The sequence below is a fragment of the Pan troglodytes genome, chromosome 19 (genome assembly GCF_028858775.2).
Source record: "Pan troglodytes isolate AG18354 chromosome 19, NHGRI_mPanTro3-v2.0_pri, whole genome shotgun sequence".
NCBI classification, from domain to species: domain Eukaryota; kingdom Metazoa; phylum Chordata; class Mammalia; order Primates; family Hominidae; genus Pan; species Pan troglodytes.
Window position 1 is genome coordinate 73,177,407 of NC_072417.2, and position 13,113 is coordinate 73,190,519.

At 43.3% G+C, this 13,113-nt stretch overlaps 2 protein-coding genes across 4 annotated transcripts in view; both read left to right on the forward strand.

Moving 5' to 3' along the window:
* Nucleotides 1–4,463, forward strand: part of LOC134808992 (uncharacterized) — a 42,748-nt gene extending 38,285 nt beyond the window's left edge. The window contains exons 6-7 of the mRNA XM_063800073.1: nucleotides 2,832–2,922; nucleotides 4,263–4,463. Of these exons, the coding sequence (XP_063656143.1) occupies nucleotides 2,832–2,922; nucleotides 4,263–4,266 (95 nt within the window). The 3' untranslated portion in view covers nucleotides 4,267–4,463. The remainder of the gene's footprint in view (nucleotides 1–2,831; nucleotides 2,923–4,262) is intronic.
* A 4,383-nt stretch (nucleotides 4,464–8,846) lies between these two features.
* Nucleotides 8,847–13,113, forward strand: part of HEATR6 (HEAT repeat containing 6) — a 36,625-nt gene continuing 32,358 nt past the window's right edge. For 2 of the 3 annotated variants that reach the window (XM_063799094.1, XM_063799095.1), the window contains exons 1-2: nucleotides 9,105–9,349; nucleotides 11,809–11,916. Coding sequence is in view for 1 of the 3 variants with exons in the window: in XM_001140673.8 (XP_001140673.2) it covers nucleotides 9,131–9,349; nucleotides 11,809–11,916 (327 nt within the window). In the remaining 2 variants the exon portion in view is untranslated. Of the gene's footprint in view, nucleotides 9,350–11,808; nucleotides 11,917–13,113 lie in introns of all 3 variants that reach the window. The other variant, XM_001140673.8, reaches the window with a different exon arrangement.

Sequence of the window (13,113 nt, forward strand, 5' to 3'; positions counted from 1 at the left end):
CCAGAGCAGAATCTCTTTTCTTCTACCTCCACCTTCCCGCACTCCTTTCCCTGGGTCACCGCTCCATTTGGACTCTCTGTACCTCCCCTCTTACCCCCTCATCAGCCACCCTCTGACTCCTGCCATCTCCCTCTCCATAAGCTTCTTCCTCTCTTGCTACAAATAAATTGGATCACCTAGAGAAAATATTTTCTGAATCATGTTAAATATTAATCATCTCAATCTCTTCTTTTCCTTTTACCAACATTCTCAAAGGAGTAATCTTAATTCTCTGCCCTTATTCCCCCATAAGTCATTCCTTGACCCCTTGAAGATGGCCTACAGCCTCCATCCCTGCCCCATCACTCTCCTGAAACTTCTCTCCCAGATCCTGTGGACAAATCTCATGACTCCTCAGTCACCAAGTCTTTAACCTCTGTAGTGTCCGACACTGCTTGCCACCTCCTCAGTTCTCAAACTTTCTTTTCTCCTGTATTATCCTTCATGGTATTTTATTCTTCTCTCTAAACATTATTGGATTCAGTTATTACTTTCCTCTCTTCTTTGCTCTCCTTCCCCCGACATTAAACTGGTTGCCAAATACTGTCCATTCTCTGAGAGTGTCTCTTGCATATGTTCTTTCCTTACCCTGCCATCTCCCATTGTCACGCAGTATTTCCAGCCCCGATGACCTCATGTCTGGGCCATCCAAGGAGCTTCCTAATAGCTCTCCCTGCCCCTGTCTTTCTGCTGCAGTTCGCTTGCTTGTTGAATTCTGTTCCATTCTAGGCTCTCACACCAGAATAATCTTCCTAATTAAACAGCAATCACATCTCTCTCTTGATCTATCAAATGAAATCCAAACTCCTGAGGCCCTCGAGATCTGCCCCCCAACCCCTGTAATTTTATCCCCTGCTTACTTTTCCTGCTTCATTTCCAGCTGTTCCCTAACACTTACCCAGCCCTCCATCTGCCACTCCTCCTGTGTTCCTTGTGTTTCAGGGTGAGGAGTGAAGTGGATGAGGTACCCAGGGTGCAAACATGCAACGGGTGCTCACCGCCAGCATTGTGCAAAGCACCTCACTTGCCTCACCCTCATCCCAGCCCTTTTGCATTTCCCCTTGTGAACTGTTGCTAGTAATTCTTTTTTCTTCTCACAACACTCCACCCATGCCCCTCAGTTCTGCCTTAAAAAGATTCCTGCACTTCAAAACTCACCTTTTCTGATTAATCTAATTGGAAGTAATGTCATATTCTCTGAGCCTTTTTTTTTTTTTTTTTTTTTGGCAGGATCTTGCTTTGTTGCCCAGACCAGAGTGCAGTGGCATGATCATGGCTTACTGCAGCCTCAATCTCCTGGTCTCAAGTGATCCTCCTATCTCAGTTCCCCAAGTAGCTGGGACAACAGGCATGTGACACTAAGCCTGGCTAATTAAAAAAAAAAAAATTGTAGAGACTGGGTCTCACTGTATCACCCAGGCTGGTCTCAAACGTCTGTGCTCAAGTGATCCTCCCACTTCAGCCTCCCAAAGTGCTGGGATTACAGGCATTAGCAACCATGCCTAGCTGAGACTCTTTAATTCTTCAGATATACCTCTCTTAGGACACTTGTTACATATTGCTTTGTTTTTAGTACTTTGAATATGTTTTATCCATATTGTTAGACTCTAAGCTTGTTTGTCTTATATCTTTGTATTTGCTGGATAATTTCCTCTATTTTATACATAGTAAGAAATCAACATATACTTAATAAGTATATATTATTGACTTAAAAAGTCAAACTGCTGTGGGTGGGGAAGAGGAATCTTCAGCCTGCTCACCACAAATCAACAAAAGCTACGGGAAGCATGGGGGGATGGTATTGATTTTCTCTGAGGTCTACAACTACACTGAAGATATCCCACCAGGTCCCCTTCTTACACCCCTCAGATACTGCTAATCAGTCCTAGCACTCTTTCTCTTTGAACCTGGACAAGGTGTCTGACCCGTCTCAACACAGCATCAGACAGCCACCTCTATTGACTGAAGTTGACAATGGAGAATAAAACTCATTACCCCTGCTGAATCCAGGGGCCCCTTTTTACAGATGAGAAAAGTTCCAGAAAGACCCAGAGACATAATCAGGTAAAGAAATTCCTGCTAATAGCTGAGTAGCCAATCAAAGTACAGTACATAGTCATCCAGAGTTCTGCATATGTTTTCCTAAAAGCCTGTGCGATCTTAACCAACTCTTTGAGCCTACTTCATTGGTCCTCAAAGAGCTTGATGTTCTGGGAACTTGGGAGCCTCCAATCAGGTCCAGAATGACTCCTTGAAATTTGGAGATATGTACCTAGGTCAGGATGAGCTTCACCACGTGGGACAGCAGAAGGTGCTCAGACTGAGGGGCCAGGCAAATCTCAGTTGAATCTCACTTCTGTACCCACTGGCTAGCAAGTCACCTCTGTGAGCCCCAACTGCCACACCTGTAAAGTGGGCCTAGTAAGACTCACTGCATGGGGTGACTGCAAGTGTCTCCCGATGGCACATGGTAAATGTGAGTCTCTTCTTCTCCACTCTATTCCCTGCAGAGTGGGGAAAGTGAAGACATTTAAGTGGGTTTCTCTGCACTTCCCCTCCACAAACACAATTATCCCCATCTCTAAAGTCGGCCTTACTGTTTTGAGATTATGTGAATGCATTTCTTTTAACTAGAATATATAAGATGTTAATGATATTATTCTTCAAGTAATAAATCATATTGCATATTGAATGAAAAGAAAAATGTAGAACTGACTTCTTAATCAAGGGCTGTTCTCCCTAGCATCTGTCCCAAAAGTACGGTGGTTTTCAGCACATCCGTTCTTCCATAGGTACCTGCATCGAGCTCTGCACAGGTGACTGGGACTGCAACCCGGGAGACCACTGTGTCAGCAATGGGTGTGGCCATGAGTGTGTTGCAGGGTAAGGACAGGTAAAAACACCAGGCCCTCCCTGCTTTCTGAAACGTTGTTCAGTCTAGGTAGGTTGTGCACTTGGCCTCAGTGGGACTTTCCAGAAATGAGTAGGACAGAAACCTACCTGTCTCTCTCTTCCCCCACCCTTCCCAAGAAAAAGATGCATCCATCACAGGCTGGTGGTTTCCACACCTTTAAAATAATTCCCTAACCCAGTATGCCCTGGAGAAAAATTGGACTATTTACTTAAGCAAAATGATAAAAATCACACATAATCCCCCACCCCAAAACAATGTCTGCTTAACACTTTGGTGCACATTTTAAACATACACAAATATGTAATATTTATATAAAAATGAGATAATCATGTGCCTATTTTTATTTTTTATTTCACTTAAAAGTAGCTACCAAACAACTTTTAATGTCAATACTAATGCTTCTATCCCATCATCTTTGATAACCTATAGAAGTTCATCAGCTATGCTCAGATACTTAGCAACCTTGAGTAATACATGTTTAAGATATTTCTTATTTTGATATTATGAATATGATTGTAACAAATACTAAATTGGCATACACACACTTATTAACTTCCTTGGGACAAATTCTAAGATGTAAAATTGATGACTAAAGAGTATGTTCATTGGTCGGGCCCGGTGGCTCACACCTGTAATCCTAGCACTTTGGGAGGCTGAGGCGGGCGGATCACGAGGTCAGGAGATCGAGACCATAATGGCTAACATGGTGAAACCCTGCCTCTACTAAAAATACAAAAAAAATTAGCCAGATGTGGTGGGGGCACCTGTAGTCCCAGCTACTCAGGAGGCCGAGCCAGGAGAATGGCGTGAACCTGGGAGGTGGAGCTTGCAGTGAGCCGAGATCGCACCACTGCACTCCAGCCTGGGCAACAGAGGGAGACTCCATCTCAAAAAATAAAAATAAAAATAAAGAGTATGTTCATTTTAACCCTGTGATGTACATTGCCATGTTGACTTATGAGAACCCCTTTTCTGTGAAAATATCTCAGGGGCCTCACAGGATAATTTATTTGTTTTCAGTAGCCATTAGTTGAAAAATGCATAATAAAAAGCTACCAGTTTTGATTATAAACTAAGTTGCACTAAACACAACAGAATCAGCATACACTTTAAATAAAAACCCTTTGTGTTCAGAATGTATTTTTTGGCCAATCCACCTGCAATCCTTGGACTGCTTAGGGCCTGGCTGGCTCTTTGCAGGTGTGAATGATTTCCCAAATTGGGAACTGTTGCCTCTTGATTGTATTCTGTGGATCCAGGTCCCCAAAACAGCAGGTCTCGGGCAAAATTTTTTTTGTCTTTTTCTCAGATGAAGAGTTATCTTAAGGATCATCTTTCTCTAAGATCGTCATCCCTTCCTGGAGTTCCTATCTTCCAAGATGTGACTGTCTGGAGTTCCTTGACTAGGAAGATGGATGAAAACAGCGAGCCTGTGGATGGAGACTACAGGGGATATGGGAGGCAGGGAAGAGGGGTTGTTTCTTTTAATAAATCATCATTGTTAAAAGCACTCATACTATTTGAGTTATTTGGTTAAAGGTGAGGAGGAGGGGGAGGAGGACAGATGACATCTGTTGCGTACTGACTATCAACAAGGACCATGTTAAATTCTCCCCAGGCATTATCTAAGTAACCTTAACAACCTTTTGACTGCATTTCTTATCATTACCATTTGAGGACACTGAGGTTTGGGGCAGAGTCATATAGCAGGTAAGTGTCAGGGCCTAAACTATAATCTCATGTCGAACGCCATATAAGTCCTATGCATTATAGCATGGTGGTCAGGAGCCCTGACTCTGAATTTCAAACCCAGGCACACCACACAGCCATGTGGCCTTCAGTGAGAGTCTTCATCTTTCTGTGATTCAGTTTCTCATATATATAATAGTACCTCATGAAACTACAAAGATTAAAGAGGGTCACATAAAGTGCTGACACATAGAAAGCATTCAGTAAGTGTTAACTACAATGATTATTAACACAGTAGTACCCCTAATCCACGGGGGATATGTTTCAAGACCCCCAGTGAATGCACAAAACCGTGGATAGTATCAAACTGTACATATACTGCCGTGGATAGTATCAAACTCTACATATATGTGTTCTGTCCTATAAATACATCCTTACGATAAAGTAAATTTATAAATTAGGCACAGTAAGAGATTAACAATAACTAATAATAAAATAGAACAAATATAACAATATGCCAGCATCACTACTCTTATGCTTTGAGACCATTAAGCAAAATAAAGGTTACTTGAACACAAGCACTGGGACAGTGGATCTCATAACTGAGATGGTTATTAAGTGACTAACGGGTGGGTAGCATATAAAGCGTGGATATGCTTGACTAAGGGATGATTCACATTCCAGGCAGAATGAAGTGGGATGGCGCAAGATTTCATCATGCTACTCAGAACAGCAGCAAGTTGAAATGTTGAATTGTTTATTTCTGGAAATTTCCATTTCGTTTTTTTTTTCTTTTTTTTTGGAAGGAGTTTTACTTTGGTCACCCAGGCTGGAGTGCAATGGCGTGATCTCGGCTCACTGCAATCTCTGCCTCCCAGGTTCAAGTGATTCTCCTTCCTCAGCCTCCCAAGTAGCTGAGATTACAGGCGTGTGCCAACACGTCCGGCTAATTTTTGTATTTTTAGTAGAGATGGAGTTTCACCATGTTGGTCAGCTGGTGTCGAGTTCCTGACCTCCAGTGAGCAGCCCGTCTCGGACTCCCAAAGTGCTGGGATTACAGGCATGAGACACTGCGCCCAGCGCATTTCATATTTTCATACTGTGATTGACCACGGGTAACTGAAAAGGCTGAAAGTGAAACTACTGATAAGGGGGGACTCCTATGTAATCACATAGATAGGCTGATGACCCTGAAACAGAACTCAAGGCCAATCCTCCTTCCTAGCCTCTCCTGGTTCAAAGTGTAATCTGGATACCGAAATCAAGCTCCTGTCTTCTGGTTTTCCCCATTACAAAATGTAGGAGGTAAAAAACAATGGGTTTATAATTTCTTGTCTGTGTTCTTCACAATCACAGCCAGCCTGGGCTGCAATCTGATTTCAACCAATTTGCTGCTTGTGCAGCCTTGACCAACCATTTATACTCTTCGGCACCATTTTCCCAACTGTAAAAGGGGGAAATAATATCTACCTCATTTGATGCTAAGACTTATAAAACTTTATAGTTTACAAAGCATTTTCACAAAAATCCCATTCGATTTTCACATCAACCAATGGCAAATAGGGGACCCTGAATAAAAAATTAGTGAATTCATTCATTCTGTTAACAAATACTGTGGGGCATCTACCACATCCCAGGGGCTGTGCTAGCCCTGGGATACAACAGCGAATGAGACAAACGGGATCTGTGCCTTCATAAAGTTAATATTCTAGAGGGGACAACAGATGATAAAGTCAGCAAATAAACAAGATAACTGCAGGTTATGGTAAATTTTCCGAAGGAAATAATCAAAGATGTGAATTAGAGTGAAGTGGGGGTATGCAAGCCTACGTGAGTTAGGATGACCCAGACTCTCATGAAGGGATAAAAGTGAAGTCTTGAGAGGTTTCCACACATGAAAGGAGTGAAATTCCACTGAGGTTCCAGATCATCCGATGCAGAATCTAACAAAGGAAATGGCTGTGAACGTGCTTAGCACCCCTTAAAGCCCCTCAGTCACTGCAGGACTATGAAAATGCAGAGAATTGAGGAGGAGACAGAAGATTTTCTTGGAAGAGAGCTTTTGCCATGCTGTGTTTCCACAGTTTCAGGGTGGGAGGTGGGAGCAGGAGTGCTACTGTCTAAACTCAAGCCAATGCAGGGTGCCTTCAAAGGCCTCCCTCAGAGCTTGAAATACGTTTCCTTCAGTTGGTGATCACTGCAGAGTAGGGATGTCCATTTCCTTAAAGGAACCACACTGATCCAAAAGAGTATATTCTACCAGAACTGAACAGACCGGCATCAGTATACTGTATTTTACAATTCCTGGGCCATTCCACCCTGAATAACACAATATGTAGGTCATCCATATTGCAACTTAAAGTGAACCACACCAAACCCAGATCCTTCCCACAGTCTCTTCGAACGTGCATTGTGGAAATGACCAGGCCTCACATCCTTCTAGCCCAATGTGTAAGACAGCTCTTTAGTACTACTTCACATACTCTTGGTCTTACATTCTTATTCTAGCCATTGCTACAGCAACTAGTTTATCACAGGCATCTACTAGCTTAGCACAGGTATAACTGGTGAGAGCCTTGCCTCAGATATGCACCTAGTTTCCTCACTTTTGCCTCAGGGCTTCTTTGACTATGCAACATAGGACTCCTCCAGGAACCAAGCACAGATGCATGCTCAACACAGGAACACCAGTGAATTAATGCCTTGTGGTCAACTTTTGACAATAGACTTCAAAAGCTGACAGATAAATGCTTTTCCTCTCTGTTCCTCAGAAGAAGGGTTTTGAGAGCTTCACAAGGCTTCTCAGAAACTCCTGAGGACTGAACAATCAGTCACCCCTTGCAATGGCCAACTCAACAGCACATATTGGTATTAATTCTCCTTCCTTCCCTGTTCATTTCTGGATAAATCCCTCACCTATCAACCTCATCTGAGGCTCTGCTATCAGGGAACCCAGATTAAAATATCCAACGACTAGGTTTCAGCTCCTGATCTTCTCTGAACAAATGCTTGAATACATTTCTTTACACGAATACACACACACACATGCACATATATAACGCACATATGTACACAGACTAGGAATAAGAAATAATATACCAGCACAATGGAATCTAAATCCAAACAAAAAAATTAACATTTCTCCCCAAGCCCAAAGTCTTCAGAAAACTACCTCTGCTAAAGCATACCCCCAATTTTCACTGCTGAACAGAAATGTTTTGTTCTCAGGATAAAACATACATTCAGGTGACTTCAAGGTTTTCCCTAAGGGCCAAGGGTGAGGATTTGCTTTATATTTGCATAACTCAAAGGCCCTAGAGATGGTTTTCCCAATCTGCCCAACTGTGAAAGTCAAGCCTTCACTTCCTGGATGACTGAAAACTGATCACAGATTTTTAAATGGCCATTTTATTCTCCAGCTTCTTGACTTCAAGGTTTCAGAAAATCTTGGAGTGTCTCATCTCAACCCGGTCACCCTTAGGCAGATTATATTTTACATGGTTCAGTTAAACTCCAAAATTACTCTTCTAGTGGGGAGAGGTGCCTCATGATCCATGAGAGGATTCACACTGGGAAAAAGGGAGAAAAAGGAACCAAGAGTGCAGCCAGCTGTCACTTAAGTAGGGAAAGCTGCCCTATATTCCACTGACCAGATTGTAATCACATAGCCACAGCCAACTGCAAGGAATGCTAGGGAATGTAGCCTTTATTCCGGGTGGTTTTGTGCCTGGGGAAAGATTTTAGAAGAGTAGAAGGGTGCCTTAGAACTAGCGGTTTCTGCTACTGCCATCCACAGCATACCCTCTCCAACTCCAGCCCGAATCTGAAACTCTAGTACTGAACAGAGTACCTTCAGCCCTGTCCAGGAACAAACTCTGGGAGAACAAACTTTCTGGAAGCACAAATTGAGAACTCACTTTTCAGTCAGGGCTCAAGAAGGAGTGGCCGGCGAAAAATCTCCAAGCCAATTTCTTTCTTTCTTTTTTTTTTTTTTTTTTTCTGAGACGGAGTCTCGCTCTGTCGCCCAGGCTGGAGTGCAGTGGCGCGATCTTGGCTCATTGCAAGCTCTGCCTCCCGGGTTCACGCCATTCTCCTGCCTCAGCCTCCCGAGTAGCTGGGACAACAGGCGCCCGCCACCACTCCCGGCTAATTTTTTTTTTTTTTTTTTTTTTTTGTATTTTTAGTAGAGACGGGGTTTCACCGTGTTAGCTAGGATGGTCTCGATCTTATGACCTCGTGATCCGCCCGCCTCGGCCTCCCAAAAGTGCTGGGATTACAGGCGTGAGCCACCGAGCCCGGCCTCCAAGCCAATTTCTGACAAGCATCTGCAGGGTACTAGTCGGAGGGGTCCCGTGGTCGTGGAAACCCCTCTGAGCCCCAGTCCGGTCTAAAAAACGTACTTTCGGAACTAGAACGCGCGGAACGGGAGGATGCCCCGGAAGTATTTCCCTGGGACCACCCCACCCACCACCCCCGCCCGTAGGAAAGATGGCTGCTGTGCAAGTTGTCGGCTCCTTGCCTTCCGGGCAGCCGCGGGAGGCACCGCGGGAAGCAATCCCTGAGCGAGGCAATGGGTTTCGCCTCTTGTCTGCCAGGCTCTGCGCCCTGCGCCCGGATGACAGCAGCTCTGCCCGCACCGAGATCCACCTGCTCTTCGATCAGCTCATCTCCGAGAACTACAGCGAGGGCAGTGGCGTGGCCCCGGAGGTAGGCGGCGCGCCCTGCTGGCCTCGGCCCCGGCCCCACCCTTCCGGGAACCCAGCTGGTGGCCTCTGCCTGCCTTTCCCTGATCTTCCCACTCTCGCGCCTGATGATTTAGTTTCAGGCTGGCGTGCCCCCTCCAACCTTGGCACATTCTTAGTTCTCCATTTGGAAGACCCTGCAGTGCTTGGCACGCTCGAGTCATTCAAAACCCAACTTGACGACTCCTGCTCTGATAATGCCTCGGGTTTCCTCTCTGATACCAACTTTCCATCCGCCCACACCCTTCTTCACTCCCTCTCTGTGCACCCAGAACACTTTGTTGACAAAATGCATTACTACTGTTTAATGCGTACATGGTACACGGACCACGTGGGAATCTTAGAACTTGGGTAGTATTAGGGCTTGTTTGCTAATGAAAATACTGAAGCTCGTAAAAATACAGTATACAAAACTCTGCCACAAAGCCCCTATGTTTTCTGTTCCTACACACTAGCTCCTCCCCTCTGCCGTCTTTCTGAGTAATCTTACACACATCAGGCCTTAAATTAATGAATTATCTGAACTGTTGACACCATGGCCTTCTGGCCCTACGTAGGAAAGAGGGAAGTGGTGCAAGTTGCCTGCTTGCACAGGCATCTCAAACTAGACAGTTCCTAAAGATGAAATTCATTAGCTCCAAACACACATTCCCGTCCCCAGTCCATCCCACCTTCCAACACACATGCATCATCCACCAAGTCACACCAGACACAAACACTGGTTCTTCCCTCCTTCATCCCAGATCCTGACCAACTCAGGTATTTCAGAATGTGTCTCATATATATTTCTCAGTTCATCCCCTCCTGTCTATTCCCATAGCCAGTGCCTTAGACCTCAGGCAAGGCGACTTATGCCTGGACTGTTCGCTGATCCCCTCTGACTGATCTCCTGCCTCCTGTCTAGCTCCTCTCCAAGCCAGTCATTCCTCCAATGCCAGAATGATCTTTTCTTTAGGAGGAAAAAAAATTGTTCATAAACTTTAAAATCTGCTTTGGAAAAGTCTTCAATACGTATTGGTAAATGGTTGAAGCAAGTTGCAGGACAATTCATACAGAATGAGATCAGTATGAAGCTGGAGGGGGGATTTTAAAATATGTGTGTTTATATATGCAAAGTAAAAGGTCTGAAAGAATTGACTACAGAATAATAGTGTATGTCATTAGGAAGCAGAGTGAGATTAAGGCAGTAGTCGGGGACTTTTGCTGTATTTGTATAATTGGATACTTTTGCAACAAAACTTCCATTCTCTCCTGTTACTCCCCCTTTTGTTCCTGTGTGCAGCCATTTAAAACTTGCTGTTCTTCAGGCATCTACTGGTGTTTCACACCTCCAGGTTTTTGCATACTCTGTCCACTTTGCTTGCAGTGTTTTTTGATGCCCTATCTGGCAAATTTCTCCTCATCCTTCAAATCATTCCAGATTCTGCTTTACAGTCACCTCCACAAGGCCTCCCTAATTACTGTTTCTGGACAGAGTTTGTACTTTATTCTTTCAGCACTTGATTCACCTTATTTTAATTATTTGCTGTGTTTCTTTCTCTCTCACTAGTTTGTGAGCTCTTTGAGGTTCAGGAACATGTTTGTTTTACCTTTGGAGCCCAAAGACCTAGCACACTATGACACATAGTAGGTGCTCAGAACCTTGTCATTCTATAAACATCGATGGATGAAGAGTGTGACTTGCAAATAGGTCCCTCTTTTTTTTTTTTTTTTAAGAATTCCCTAATTATGCATAAAATCCATAGAAGTGTTAGGTCTGATTTTTCCCAACGGCATTGAAAATCTGGTTCACTTACCTTTTGATATTTTTAACTTCAGTTTGTGCTTTTATACCCTAGAAGCCTTTTTTTGGTTATTTAATTATACGGTCTTTACATATAGAGAGCACAGAGTCTTCAGCCTGACCAAAACCGTACTGATTCTTTTCCTTTTTTTTTCTTTTTTCTTTTTTTTAAGAGACAAGGTCTCACTCTGTCATCCAGACTGGAGTGCAGCAGCAAGATCATAGCTCACTGTGACCTAGAACTCCTGGGCTCAAGCCATCCTCCCACCTCAGCCTCCCAAGAAGCTGGGACTACATACCACCATATCCAGCTAATTTTTTTTAAAAAGTTTTTTCTGTAGAGATGGAGTCTCACTATGTTGCCCAAGCTGGTCTTGGACTCCTGGGCTCAAGCAGTCCTCCCGCTTTGACCTCTCGAAGAACTGGGATTAGGTGTGAGCCACTGTGCCTGGCTTTTTCCTTCTTTTTTAGCACATCCTGTTTTTGTGCTATCACTTCATTTTTTTCCTTCCTGCCTCACATTTTCTTTCCCCATTTTGAATGTGAATATTTACTTTTATTTTCCCATTTGGCTGTGTTTTGAGGATCTTCACTTGACTAATAAGTATTTTACCTCTTCTTTATCTTTTTTTTTTTGGTAGGACGTTAGTGCTCTTCTTGTCCAGGCTTGCCGACTGGTACCTCTTACTCAGAATCATCTTGTCAGCAAAGTGAGCCAGCTTATCCACCATTTACTTAACAGATTACAGGTAATCATGTGTGTAACTCTAGAATTCAGATCATGAACTTTGAGAGTAAGTAAATACCTTTGAAATACTACATCTGTAGTAGGTATGATAGGCTGTTTTTTGAGATGCTATAGGAAAAGCAAATGCCTAAATAAGAATGCTTTTAAAGCAAATATAACTCTGATCTAAAAAAATTATTCTGTAGAATTCTAGAAGTTTGTTTATTAGAAGTATGCCTTTCTGTTTGGTTCAGTAAACCAATATCATTCAGGCCCCCCAACCTTATAATTTCTTTTCTTTTTTTTTTTTTTTTTTTGAGACAGAGTCTCACACTGTTGCCCAGGCTGGAGTGTGGCGTGATCTCAGCTCACTGCAAGCTCCGCCTCCCGAGTTTACACCATTCTTCTGCCTCAGCCTCCCAAGTAGCTGGGACTACAGGCACCCGCCACCACGTCCGGCTAATTTATAATTTCTTATGGAAGATATATTTGAACAAAATATATCTAAGAATAAATTGAAATAATCCCCTGCCTCTTTCCCACCAATATTTTTCCCCTTTCCTGAAGCTACCATTTTTATGGTCTACTTTTGATGCTTCTAAAATATAAGAAGTAGCTTGGGGCCAAGGGGACAGCAGGATAAAAAGACCCCAGTTATTTATTTAAGACTGTTACCACATGAGTATGTGAATATATTTAAGAGCACAAAACATATCAACTAGCATTATGTGAATTAGGATGCTTTTGGCTGCAATAAGCAGAAAAGCCATCCCAGAGTCACTAAACAATTTTTAAAAAAATAAAAAGGAATCACTCCATGTCCCAAGTCCCAAGGGATGCATCTGTAGCCCCTTAATAATAAGAGGCTCATCTTTCCCTTCACCGTCCTCAGCATGTGGGTTATCCTCAGCTAGCATCTCTCACAGTCATCAGATGGCTGTGCCAATTCTGGACATCCCATGCCAAAGAAATGATTACTGTTCAGCAGAAGCTAATTAACTTTATTTTATGTTGTGTCTCTTGTACTTAAGAGTAAGGAAACGTGTCCCATGAACCCTCTAGTAGACTCCCCAATATCTTGCTGGAGAGACTTAGGTCATATAAATACCTCTCTAAACCAGTCTTTAAGCAGGAGGATGGTCTTATTGTGAATGGCTCCAGCTAGTAGTTTCAACCTTCACTACACATTAGAATCACTTGGAGGAGGACTTAAGCTCCC